Source organism: Anoplopoma fimbria, chromosome 20 (assembly GCF_027596085.1).
Source record: "Anoplopoma fimbria isolate UVic2021 breed Golden Eagle Sablefish chromosome 20, Afim_UVic_2022, whole genome shotgun sequence".
Classification (NCBI taxonomy): Eukaryota; Metazoa; Chordata; class Actinopteri; order Perciformes; family Anoplopomatidae; genus Anoplopoma; species Anoplopoma fimbria.
The window spans coordinates 13,408,424-13,422,611 of record NC_072468.1 but is presented as its reverse complement, the minus strand read 5'-3'; the positions used below and the strand labels follow the sequence as shown (position 1 = coordinate 13,422,611).

Sequence of the window (14,188 nt, the reverse complement as noted above, 5' to 3'; positions counted from 1 at the left end):
CTTGCTAAGTGCCAGGTGGCTATGTTTGGGAGGCTAAGCGGCGGAGCATATTCTGTACCAGGCGGATGGTAATTACCAGGTGCTCAGCCTTGGCAGTAAAAAGCCATAGGATGGGTATACATTTGGATGTGTGAGTGTGTGTGTGTGCGGTGGTGTATTTGCTGCTACTGTAGATGACTGTATTTTTGGCTGCTGATTTTCACCTCCCCTACGCTCTCCCTCCAGCTGTTCGAGCTGCTGGGCCCAGAGGGGCTGGAGATGATCTCCATCCTGCTCCAGCGAAGGGCGGCCATCGTGGACTCCCTCCTCGCCATCCCATCTGACAGGACCAGCTACCCACCAGGTGAGACAGCCGCATGGCAACCAGGTCATCTCCATAGTAACACACTTCTATTGACTATTTGAAGTAAACATGAATACCACTTATTCATTAATGTAGATAAAAGATGAAGAGATTCATCTCAACAGCACAGACTCCTGAAGGTCTTCAGGTTATTCATGCATTTTTCTTTTTGAATTGTCATTCAGAATCAAATAATAATTTGTGTGTTCTAGGCCATAAAGAAGAGCTGGCTGTGTAGATCTTACTGCTATTGGGCAGGTTGTCTGGTTTCAGCTCATATTAGACCACATTTCTTGCTCTCTGACGCTAGCAGATGGCACAGAGGCGCCAATAACGGGTCTCTTTCTTTACACCGGAGAGCCTTGCCTGCAGTTGTGTGTTTGTCAGCTCTGGGGAAAATGAAAATGATGCTGGTGCTCATTTACAGACAGACCTTTGCTGTTCAATTTCAGTATATGTTTAAACTTGGTTTAGAATTGTTGTGCAATGTAATCGAACCAAACATTATCTGGATCTACATACATGTCTGCAGATTATCAATACAAAAATGCATTCTGTTTCCTTCATGAATTGAATGAAACTCTCTCGCAAATCAATCTCATAATAAAAAATACTCATAGTATTCAAAGTATACACAATTAATTCAAATGTTTTTATATTCCATGCTCTTGTGAAAGCAGAATAAGCCACAAAAACGTACAGTGTATAAAGGCCCAGTAATGCGAAAATCACAAATGAATCCATACATTGTGAATCCATAACATGGTGTTGTCCATCTACCGTGTCCATTGCCGTCACCAGTTTATGGGCCCAGAGCACTGCTAAATATCAATACTCAACAATAGTAGGTTAGGACATATTCATCGTGTTATGCTTTGAAAACTTCTGATGCAACTTAACTGGTTCAGGTGTGCTGCAGCCGAGAGAACTGAACCACAGGAAGGCAGGGCCCCCAGTGGTCTGGAGTTGGGAATTAAAAAAATAAATATTGTTTTGTGAATAAATATAACATATGAAACATTATTTCAAAGTTTTGTGAATCTGCTCTCTTGATTTACACAATAAGAATTTACATTGACAACATTTCCAGAAGATCTAAACGTTGAGAGGAAGGCTGTGATATTTGCAATCTTAAAATGATCAACTGTAGCAACCTTTGTCTAAGCTTATTTACCGTTGTCTATAGTAATGATAATGGTCCAAAGTGATGTAAATCGCTTAGTTTTAGGTGAAAAACAATGTTTGGGAAAGACGATCAGCCCCGATAATCTTGACCAGGCGAGGTGATTGTGTGATACTTCTATCATGTCATATAGAGACTAAAGGGCTGACACGTACATGTTGCTGCTCAGGCCCAAATAAGCACAGGCTCTAGTGTGGAATATGCTTACATGTGTTTTTGTTGTAGTTATCTGGCTCTCCCAGCAGCTTAAAGCTCTTTATTGATTCTGTCAGATAGTATTTTAGAAGGCTTGAACGTGCGCTGTTCTAAAGCAGCCAACCTATAGATATACCCGCCCCCCCCTCCCCATGCTCAGGCTTTTATGCCTCTGCACCGGCAACAGACTTAACCCAGAGGCATTTTTCTGTCCGTATTTCCATGCGTCAATACCTCCCTCTGTCCGTCCCATTCTTGTCAAAGCGATATCCTCAGGAACACCTGTAGGGAATTGAATTACATCTGGAACAAACATCCACCTGGACTCAAGGATGAACTGATTTAGAATTTGGTGGTCAAAGGTTACTGTGACCTCACAAAATTAAATTCTCTGGCCTTAACTCAAAAAAATCATACGCTGATTATGATTATAATTTAACATAAATATCTTACAGAATGAAGTGATGACATTTTGGACAAACATGGATGTAAACTGCAAGTTGACTGGATGGCACCGGTATTTAATTGCAATGCGTTTTTTCTATTTACTATTAAAATGTTGTCCTCTTGAGCCAGCGTTGTCTCGACCCCCTGTTTCCTTTGTCCCGATGTGGCTGGTTCTCCCCTTCTCAACGTGTGGAGGAGAGCTGTAGGTATTTAAAGGTATTGGTGGAAAGATAGGATTGATATTTTTTTCATTGGCAGAGCTGTCTTTTGATCCATATGCAAGGTAGACATCAAAGAGCAGCTGAAGATTAGAGGAGAGAGCTCTTGCTTTGTCAGAATAATCCCTGCAACTATTTCAAGTCATTCACGCTCCTTCAGATCCTGTGGAGGTTTTGAGTCATTTGAAACTCACAGGTCCTATATATAGATTTAATGCTTAGTGTGAGACAGTGCACAAGCTAATTAATGTAGACGAGTTACTCTGTTCATTCATCCATCAGGTTAAATCACTGACACATACCATCTACTCCCGTTCAGTTGGAATATTATACACAATATAGTTATTAGTGTAGCTCAGGCAAGATGTTATGTTTTTTTATTACTGTATAGTGTCTCTTGGTGTAGATGGTTCCGTTATGAGAAACAAAAAATTTCCGAAGCATATTAGTAACCTGCTGGACGGACACGGCATGCAAAAGCACATGTGCTCATTGTTTTGTAAATGAATCTCACTGCCAGAAGGGTTGACACAGGTCCACATGGAGAAAGCAAATTAAATCTGTCTGTCCGTCTGATAGCTAGTTGCTAGCTCGCTAGCTATCAGCAAATTGGTGGTTCTTGTTTTCATGGTTAAACAAGCTGTTTAAACATGCAGTTTATCCTTTGTCTACCCATCTGGCAGTGAGAGTAGTTACAAAAACACTGTCAACCTGCTTTTTTTACGCTGACCAGCCGGTCACAGAGAGCCAGCAGCTCTTCACAGTTGCAAAAACGTACGAATACATTTCTAAATAGCCGTTACTTGGATAAACTGATCCCATTTTTGCAATCTAAACTTTTGCCTGACAAATAATTCAAATTTATAAGCAAAATTATCGCAATTCTACTTTAAAACGGAAGTAAGGTTACAAAATGACACAATGCAGAAGTGCATAAATATTAGCCTACAACAGAGATTGATAAGTAACAAGTAATGTCAGTACAGAAATGTTAAAATTGGTATCATCATCATTTAAAAACAATGTCACTATTACATAGTTTGTCCACCAGAGGTCGCTGGTTTTTACCTGTAAAATGTCCTGCCCTCTTCATATCTCGGCGACAATTTCTCTAAAAATTTGAATTCAAAAGATTTGTTTAAAAAAGGTATGTTTAAACAAACATTGAATTACTTGACCCTTTCAAAATCCTTGTATACTTTTTTAGGATAAGCAATCGCTAGATTTTTATGGCTCCTTCCTTTATGTACGACTCCAGTCGTGGGCGTCCTGAGGTTTAGGCTTCTCTGCTTCTGGCTTTACATTGATCTCGATGGTAAAACCAGTACTGAAAAACAAGTGGTGCTGTGGTGTCAGACTGAGGTCACCTCTAGTCAGCAGCTAGTCTTGTATAGTTGAACACTTCATTGAATATATAGTACAGAAAGCTACACAACAAGCAAATGATCTGCAATAACTTTTCCAGTGACGGTAAAGTTTGCTGATATTTGGTACAATGTATTTATGTTCAGTGGTATAAATCTAAGTCTCAATGTGACTAGGATTAAAGACTTACCTTCTTCTCAGGGTAGAGCTCAGAACTACTACTTTGCTGAATGAACTAATTTCTTGCTGATTTCTAAGTAAAGTAACTTACCTGCGCAATGTCACCTGCTTTACAACTTTATAGAAATTTAAATAATCTACATTTAATCCCAAAATTGTTACGAAGGAAAAATCTGAAATGTTCTGCTCTTGTTAATGTGCAAGCTAACCTGAGTTTAAAACTTAAAGAGAAGCTGCAGACCGTCAGGCTTCTTTAGGGTCCTATACAGTTTACATTGCCAACAGACAGCTTCATTTTTATCAAATTTTGTTTATAAAACAAATACATCTAGAACACATCAGTAAAGATTTGGTTAAAATAATATACTGTGAAATGAATGGGCCAATAAGTGTGTACCTTTTAGTCCAAAGAAAACAAGCTGTAGTTGTGGTCTCACCCGTCTGCTGTTTCAAACTCAGCTGATGTTATTCCCATTGTGAAGAACTTTTGATCAGCGTTTAAAATTTTCACTTGCCAGACAGCTTTTGAGATTAGTGTTGCCTTGACGACTGAGGGTGAAGTCAGGAGAGGTTAAAAAAGGCTGATTAAATTTTCCACTATTTGCATGCCGTCAGGAAGAGTGGGATTTAGTGGGAATGCCTGTCTCTTGTAGATTAGCTTTTAAATTGAAGTTTGCAGCTTGGCACTTGCATGTTTATCACAGAACAGATTCTCTTGATGGCTCTCTTCCACATTTCAATTGCTGATAGAGGCAGTGATATGTGGAGTGGACAATTAAAAAGACAATGTGTCTACACATCCAAAACGTTTTTCAAAAGCACTGGATAATGGCTATTCAAGACAAAATCATATGGATGCCAAGCAGTATATTCTAATGTTTATGGCTACCCCTAAATGTTGATCCCCTGATTGTAACCTCATGTTGTCAGTTAAAACATCTGCCATTTCCGTCTGTGTCATTGTACAACACAAGAGAACTGTTAGTGTTTACAAAGCTACCAGCTTCTACGTTTCTAACTACAAACCTTAATTTAATAGAACTAGAGAGGGAGATGGAAATACTTTTGAAGACATCCATTCTTATGTTAAGCTCTAGGACATAGTTTTGGTTCTTCACATGTTTTATAGACTACAGGATTAACTGATTCATTGAGAATATAATAAAACAGGTGCAACCATTGTAGTTAAGTTGAGTACGATTGAACAGTTTTTGTTATTTTAAATTATATTTAGATTATTTAGTTTTGTTTTTTTAATACACAGAGCAGATAAATGAACCACTTAAAAACATATTTCATTAGCTTCACTCTTCAATATTTTTACAAGTACAACAGATCTAAAGACTATGTGTAAAGCCAAGTTCACACTACGCTATTTTCAGTGTGGTCAGAGCGCTGTACAGAACTTGCTGACATGTACTCAGGAGTCCTGAAGGCATCGTGGTTTTTTCTTGGACTGACTGGTAACTGGGGTTCACTCATTACGAGATCTCTGACCAGGAGGAATCCCAGATGAGTATGTCTGACCTCCAAACCACACTTTAATTAATGCTAGAAGTTACACAGTCAATTACGTATACTGGGGGCTGCTTAGCGTCAACCTACCAAAATAATTTTGATTGATGCTGTTTTTCTGTTGGTCAAACAGTTAAAAGATCATTAAAGGTCGGCCCACCTTAAGTGTGTCTGAGCTGGGGTTGTGGTCACACTCGTTATTACACACAGGCTCTCTCTCGTCCAGACACAGGGCTGACAATACATTGGTCAAAGCCCTGACAGAGTATTCCAGGCAGAAACACAGCTGACAGCCTCACAGCTAAACTAACTGATGTGGTGGAGACTAAGTGGGGAAGTGGCTGCACGTGTCCACGACAATGTATTCAACGCTGCGGCTGCTAACTCAGTTGCGTGTTTTTGCGCATTCATTACAGCTGTGTGTAAATGAGGGATTCATTCTGTTGGTGCGTCGGTTATCGTTGCAGCTGGGTGGCTTGTTAAGCACTTCAACCACAGCAACCCTGAATGTAAGGCGAGGGGTTAACGGTTAATGATCAGTTAAACAGGGTTGGCTATACCATGTGCAGAGACGTAGTCATGTTTGTTGACGTGGTCACTGGTACATGTGTTCACGAAATAGCCTGTTTCCACACATCATCTTGACTGTTTATCTATTTTCCTCTAGGTGCAACAGCCCCTTTGGTTCCTGTTGCAAACACAACAAATATCATACACAGTTACAGGGTTTCCCTTCAACCTGTGTCTTGCGCTCTCATTGGCTGTAGCTCCCTGACAGACTCCCTGACGGGTGCAGATGTATTGCCTCCCAGATAACTGGGATGAGTCTGCAATGCATTGGCAAGCCTCTCTGCTCGCGTCTTTCAACAGTGCTCACATACCATAGCACTCCAGCGGCGATATGCGAACACCGAGCCATCTGCAGTTTGCTTCTGATCTGGGGCTTTTGTCGGGGAGTTCCAAAAGCGAGAGGAAAATTAGGGCTAAAGTCATGGACTGTGAACTAGACATAAGGTGAAAGGTATCAGTAGTAGGAAGAAAACCAGATAAAAACCAGAGAATGATCACCAATTTTGCAGTTCCACTCCACTTTCGCTATTTACCTCTTCTAGCTCACTGTGTTCATTTTATCAAAGAATGCAAACTCAGCTCTCATCAACCTACCTGGTGGACATACCTGAACATTGAGCTGCAAGCTATCTTTACGAAGTTGCTGAACTGAGGCCAAAATGGAGATAAAGAAAGTATCAATATTATACTTACATACTTGCATATCTGCGGGGTGTAAAGAAAGGGATCTTTTTGCTAACAAAGCGCTGGCATAGCAACTTTATATTTAATGCTAGTAGCAGTAGCTCAACCTCAACATTACTTCTGTCTGTTGTCTTTATTGTTGTTGGCCTAGAAGAAGAGCCGTGTTGTCTGACCGTCTCTAAACAGCAAGGAGACACACAGAGGTGGAGGCCAGTGGGAGGCTGACAGCACCAACCTGGTAGAAATAGCCTCCCATGGGGTGTTTGTGTTTGTGTGTACAGATGCCTTCGACTGGGTCATTAAACACACCTCTTTTTCTGTTCAGGTGTTGTACAGTAGGTGCCGAGGAATATGTGTAGAAAGCCACGCAGAAATCAGTTTCCCAGGCTTGATGTACCGTAGCAAATGGTTCTGCCACAAATTTAACAGGAGTTTTGGACAATTTCCTCAGGCCATGATCAGAACAGAGGCTTTTCTCTGCTGCTCGAGTACAAACTCAGCTCACCGCTCTGAGTGTGACAACTAACAGAGAGAACAGAGAACAGGAGCTCAGTGGATGCAGGGATCCTCACTGCTGAGCAAGTTTTACAACAAACAGATCTATTTGGCTACATGACGTACTTGATATTTGATAGTCAGTACCTAAACACGTTGACTTTCTTAATAATTATAGGGCTTAAATGTTATTGAGAGTCATACATTGGAATGATAAACATTTTCAGCAGACATAATTATAAGGAGGATTATGGAGTGCTCTGAATGACTTTGTGATAGATGAAATATAGAAATATATCATTAGCACTGAGCAGTTATTTGGATAAAGCTAAAAGAATGTATCTTTATATTAATACCACAAATGTGCATATTTATGTGTTGTTTTCAAATAAACCCAGGGATTAGATTGCCAGACAATATCCAGATTAAGTTTTCTACTCTCACTGACATTTCCTAGTCTTGTAGGAAGTCTTACACAGAGAATAGGCTTGTTTACAAGGTCACGAGGTTAATGAAACAGTTATCACAAATGGCAATATAAAGTTCTAGACACAATCCAATTTAGATTTTTTATTAATAAACGTTACAAATTTGCAATAAAATAGTCCCTCCTGTGCTGGTTGCCTACATATACCGAGGTGGTGGCTATGGAAGCAGTTGCTATGGAACCTAGCCTACTCTATGAGTAGGCATATTTCATTTGTATATATATATTCTTTATATGTATTATATTTATATATCATGGCCATAAACCAGTCAGATGGCTTGCTTTGAGCTGCTGCTTTTTTAATATTCAATATCAACTTTTAGTGGAATCCTAGGGTGAAGGTATGATCACATCATGTGATCGTTTTACAGAATCCTGCATCTTTAGTGTAAACTGAGCAAACTGTTTAATCCAGATTTTAACTAATAGATATCACTATGCACTTCCCCCATTGATTACTTGCATAAAGGCAATTCTTTTTTTTATATTACAAGTTTTCTGGAATGTTATGTTTAAATATGGAAATAAGGCATTATCTCATGGTAACTTTTGGTGAATTTAGGAGAAATCTACAGAAGCAAATAGACAAAATAGTAAAATAATCAACTAATTGTCCCTTACCAGTGGTTAACAGTGTTTGTTGTAAATTGTAAATTATTACTTTAAGCAGTTACAAAGTAATAATTAGTAAGATTTTGGTAATATTATTTAATTTACTATGTGAAATAACACTTAGTGTACCAGTGCCACGGGGGGGGGGGGGGAATGCAAAAACAAAACTATAATTTGGGATTTTAATACAAGTGGTAACAAAACACATGAATGGGTATTGATATTCACCATATTGTTGTCTCCGATGGATCGTGACATGCACCCACATCCTCCTTCTAGCTCTACGGCTTTCAGATGAACTGATACAAATGCACTTACTGTATTTGTATCAGTTCGCTGCACTTATTGAATTTGTATTTGTTTACTGCACTTATCCTATTCGTAGTAGCTTGTAGCACTTACTATATTCGGATTAGTCTGTTGCAATTATTGTTTTCGTAGTAATTTGCCTCTGCACTATACTTTTGCTCTGGCTTATGCTTTAAGATGCTTGTTTAAGAAAGGAGATGCACTTATGACTTCTGGTGACTAGTAGTTCTCTTGAATACCTATGTTGAATACACTTCCTGTAAGTCGCTTTGGATAAAAGCGTCTGCTAAATGACTGTAATGTAATGTAATGTAATGAGCGTGACGAGCTCCTCCATACACAGTGTGAGGGCAAACATCCTCCGGTTGATGCTCCTGATGACAAAACGATGTCACACAAATAGATAGTAGCCCAAATAGATGATAACAACAAAGGGCTGATGCTAGTCAATGATACAGCGGTGGTTAGAGTGGTGACATGTTGTCATGGAAACAAACCCACCCGCAGCGCACACATGAAGCTCTTCCCGGCAGTTTTCTGTTAGAGGAAAACACTTTATTGACACATGCCCTCTTCTTAGGCTTAACATTATCTCCCACCTCTGGTTTAGTGATGATCTGCAAAAATCATTAACGCATAACTAAAGTAAAATTGTAAAGTAACGTTATTTTCAAATGAAAGTAACTAGTTCTATGTAATAAATTATCTTTTAAAAGTTACTTGCCCAACACTGGTGGTGAGTCATTCACCCTACTACATTCACCCTAAAAAAACTACTCTTAAAAATCCCGGTGTGGAAATGTGTGCAAACACAGTGGAACCATCTTGTAAGCAAAAAACATGATCTGGTTTGCCGATGCTCCTCACTATGATTACGGCGCCATGATCGCTTGTAGAAAGAGGAATCCTGGAGATTTGGAGGCAGTCATTACTGGAGACACACAACAAGGCACAATAGCTCCCAGAGAGGGGGAAAGTAAAGAATGTGGAATGGTTTAGACACAGGAATCGGTGCATAAAGGGTGACAGAGTTAAGGGGGTTGGCAGTTGGAGAGGTAATGGGAGGGAGGGTGAGAGTGACAGAAAGAGGGGAGCTTCTAAAACGAGAGGAAGGCTGTGCAGCAGGTAGAGTCGCTAGACGAGATAAAGAAGAAATCATTCAGTCAATCAGCCGGGCCGCGCAGCAATCATCAGATCTCATCTGTTTTCAAGAGCAATTCAGCCTTTTATTGAGCTGTTGTGCCTCAAACAGGGAGGCTGAACATTAACCCCTGCAATGCCACATGCACTTGCATCTGACATCAATGGGCTATCAAGATTACTGCTGAAATATGAATCCATCTCCGTTGACATTCGCTGACCTGATGTTGTTTTCACAATGTGAGCAAATGCTTCTGTTGTCCACCCAGGGTTAAAGTCAAAATTCAAAAGAAATGCAGATACTAGAATGTAAAATAATTTAGCTTTAAATGGTCGGTAAGAAAACCAACACAAATATCATTATATCAGTGACGCACTGTTGTTATTATAAAAACACTTACTCAGGATCAAGGATTTGTGGATACATTTATCGTCATTATGCAACACAGGGGTGCACAACAAAATGCAGTTGTAGCCCATTTTCAAAACAAGAAAAAACATGACAAACAAAACAAAAACAGCAGTACATTCCTGTAGTGCATTTTATTAATTTGCATCATAAGGAATGTAGACGGCAGCAGCAAAAACAATTCTCTCGGCAGATAATATGGCCAACAACATTAGAAAAAATATTGCCCATGAACTTTAAATATGTTCGAGCACCAAGCACTAATGATGGTTGTAAACAGAGTCCACCTCCTCTTGTCCGGCTGGAGTCCTGCGCTCTGTCCTGCTGTCTCTGTGAAGATTTGGGTTTTACAGCAACCTCCCTTCGCTGGGTATTGTTTCATCCATCTTATTTTTCATGTTAATCAATGTCACAATGCCAGCAGTAGGCTGGTAGTGGAGTAGCCTCAGGTCCTACCTGGGTAAGCTTAGCTTCCATCATGGCTCTCCTCCCTCTCCTCCCTCTCCTCCCTCTCCTCCCTCTCCTCCCTGCGGCAGTTCGGTGGTGTTTTTGTTCAACAGGACTGGCTAGGTTGTTGGCCGTTGGGGCTGATCGTCTCAAGGGCCGCTGCACCTTTTCTGATGTTGCAGTAGGTGTGGATGTGAGCGTAAATGGTTGTCTGTCTCTATGTCAGCCCTATGACAGACTGGCGACCTGTCCAGGTGAAACCTGCCTTCACCCAGTGACAGCTGAGATCGGCTCCAGCACCCCCCCCACGACCCTTAACTGGATAAGCAGTTACGGAAGATGAATGCTCCAGTAATCAACCCGAAAAAACATTAAATATAACAAAATTAAGCACCCATGATTTGCGGCCACTCCATCCATGCCGCTCACCGGGTGGGCGAGTAATGAGCCCCTAGGGACACCATTCGTCTGCGTGCACCGCCGGCGCTGCAGTGGCATGGAGCTGGATCACTATAAGTGATTTCCATATTAAATGAGCAACCTGAATGCACCCAAATGATTTGATAGATCCACATCACAATGGAGGCTTTTCAAGATCTGGTTTCTTATTTGTATTTGAAATATCCGATACACTTCCTGTATTAGCGATACATCCAAGGGCTAACTCAACTAGCATTGTGTGGCTTACCCATAGATTGTATATAAGAAGGTGACATAGTCATTGTGACATCACCCATTGGTTTGTGGGCTGCTGTTTGGAAGCCTTGAGTTTGCAGATTTGGCCGTCGCCACCTTGTTTTCTTGCAACCAATGAACCGAAGTTCAGAGGGAATGCAAGTTTTGAAACATTGGCTTCACTCGGCAGAACCGGAGGTTGCCGCCTGGGCTTACATGGCGGAGCTTTTAGACTTTAGGCCTTTCTAAATACAGAGTACGCTGAGTTTGGTCTTGTCTATTTGAGGGTTCGATGTTGGCAAGTTAGCATTTTGAAGAAGGGCTGTGGGCTCTGCATACAATACACTGACATCACTGGTATTCTTGAAATGACCATATCCGTGCAGTCTTAAGGGAAAGAATCTTGATACTTAGAGTCCAAAACACTCACTTGTGGAAGTTTTACTAGGCAGACAGAATATTTTAGGTATTCAAATTCTATAAAACTGATACGGTGTATGCTGTAGTCTAGTTTGTCCATTTCTTTTGACGCATTGATGGTATTTTTTCCCTTAGAGGTATCAAAAGTAATTAAATTAATGCTTAAAATGTGCAGATACTTTGGGTGTCTTGATCATATTTCATTAACAAAAATATAGTGATTAAATCCTGTCTACAAAAACCTGTGATGTGTTGACATTTTGCCTTTTCATGCTATGTATTTCCTCCAGATATGAGCCGATTAGTCGGTGGCGAAGTGACCAAGCCCACCTATGGGTGCCAGGTGACCATCCAGTCGGAGCAGGAGAAACAGATGATGAAGATGTACCGCAGGGAGGAGAAGAGAGAGAGGAAGAAAGGCAAAGGAATAGATGACAGCGACTTCTCAGAGGCTGTCCTGACCTTCGACCCCAAAGAGATGAGAACCCAGCGGTAAATCATCTCTTCAAACTTTCTCTTGGTCCTTTTTTCCCACTCATTTGTCTTTGCTCTCTGTCTGCCCGCCTCCATCCCTGCTCTCAGGTATCTGCACCAAAACCGACAAGCTTCTGCATTTTTCATGACAACTTGGCTTGAGCTTTACAAAATAAAATAAAAAATAGAAATAAAAAACACACTGCGCCACTGCAGCTTGTCACAACTTTTTTTTTTCTTATAGAGGATTTTTCTGAAAGTTTAATTCAGGAGGATGAAAAAAAAAAAAGAGCAGCGATCTGTTTAATTAAAAATTTAGCATGACCAAATCCAGCCCAGTGTGAAGGAAAAGATTAGCAGAGAGGTAAGCCACTTTAGGTAGGAACATAATGCCTCACATCTGTGCCTCTCCGTTTGAATTATCAACTGCACTATTCATTCTCAAGCTGAAATGTGGATGGATATGAAGGTTCACATATTCTTTTTGTACAAATGACATTACCTTTTATTCCCTTCTCCTAAGCTTGAGGTAATTCATTTACCCTATCAAGCTCCTTTTATTTACAGTTTACAGATTCCTCCTCTAGCTTTTACATGTTCCATATGTCTTGTGTTTGCTTGCACAGGGAGCAGGCCCTGCTGACTGCTCGAAGGGATCCCATACTGAGCAGAGAAAGAGTGTATGAACGTATTCGGTATCCCAATGTTTATGACAGCTACGCGGAGGCCGCAAAGATGCCTGCGTTTGTTGGAGGAGCCAGGGTGAGGCTTGTTAGTTCTCAGTAAAGTGTCCACTGATTGTGTAATGTCTCCTTTGCCTTAGATATTTAACATAATGGAAAAGTTAAAAAAAAGCAAGCTTCATTTCATTTTATTTTATTTTATTTTATTTTATTTCCGTAAGTATGTATTTAATTAATGTTTTGTTATTTAAAATTAATTATGTTATTGTTTCAATCTTAACTGTAAACAATGGTTTACAAAGACCTCTACAAAGTGAGATTGTATATAAATTCTATAGTAATTCTAATCATTTATCAACTCACCAAGGTCCTCATCCTGGCATGAGCAGCAGAGTTACCAACAGTAGAGTTTTTTAATATGTATCTTTGGGCCACTGTCTGCTTTTATTACACAGTAGATAGAATAGTGGGGAATGACATTCAACAAAGAACCAGGGACCATGTGAACTACTGTTCTGTGGGACAAACTGTACTTCTCTCCTGGTCCTAACAGTATTATGTAGACCATTTTTGACCAATGTTTTGAACCGAGGCTCCCTCATATAATCACTTCCTCTTTACTAGTCCAAAACTCCTAAAGTACCCCAAATCACTATGCTCATAATAATTCATATCACAAACCACAGTACCACAAACTGTAAGAAACTGTACTACAAAAAAAACACTCAACAGTGCTATGAATAATGCATTATAGTGTATGTAATTGGGCCTTTACGTGGAGTACTTCAAATTAATGTTTGAAACAAGTACTTATTAGATGTCAGAGTGTGTTTGATCTGCTCTGTGTTTTCAAGGAAGCATTAAGTATATAGTAGTAAAAAAAAAAAAAAGAAACATTGTGAGTTTACGGCTGAATTCTAATATTATATTTAGTGACTTTATATATTCCTATTAGAGTGTGTTTTAAAATGCAGTTATCTTAATCCAGAGTCTTTGAGGTCATTTGTGAGGTCTGGGTTTTCCTCATTTTAGTGTGTGTGTGTGTGTGTGTGTGTGTGTGTGTGTGTGTGTGTGTGTGTGTGTGTGTGTGTGTGTGTGTGTGTGTGTGTGTGTGTGTGTGTGTGTGTGTGTGTGTGTGACATGTGTGTGTGACATTCAGATGATGCTCCCCGAGGGAATACGCAGAGACAACACTAAGATGTTTGAGGAGGTGGAGATCCCACCCAACCAACCCATGCCCATCGGCTTTGAAGAGAAGCCCATCTACATCTCTGAACTGGATGAGGTAGGAGCCTGTGTGTGTGTGTGTGTGTGTGTGTGTGTGTGTGTGTTTTGTG

General features: G+C 40.2%; 1 protein-coding gene across 1 annotated transcript in view; it reads left to right on the top strand.

Annotated features, from left to right (window-relative positions):
- Positions 1 to 14,188, top strand: part of ascc3 (activating signal cointegrator 1 complex subunit 3) — a 141,740-nt gene that overhangs the window by 18,535 nt on the left and 109,017 nt on the right. The window contains exons 5-8 of the mRNA XM_054621123.1: positions 226 to 343; positions 11,985 to 12,186; positions 12,795 to 12,930; positions 14,011 to 14,136. Of these exons, the coding sequence (XP_054477098.1) occupies positions 226 to 343; positions 11,985 to 12,186; positions 12,795 to 12,930; positions 14,011 to 14,136 (582 nt within the window). The remainder of the gene's footprint in view (positions 1 to 225; positions 344 to 11,984; positions 12,187 to 12,794; positions 12,931 to 14,010; positions 14,137 to 14,188) is intronic.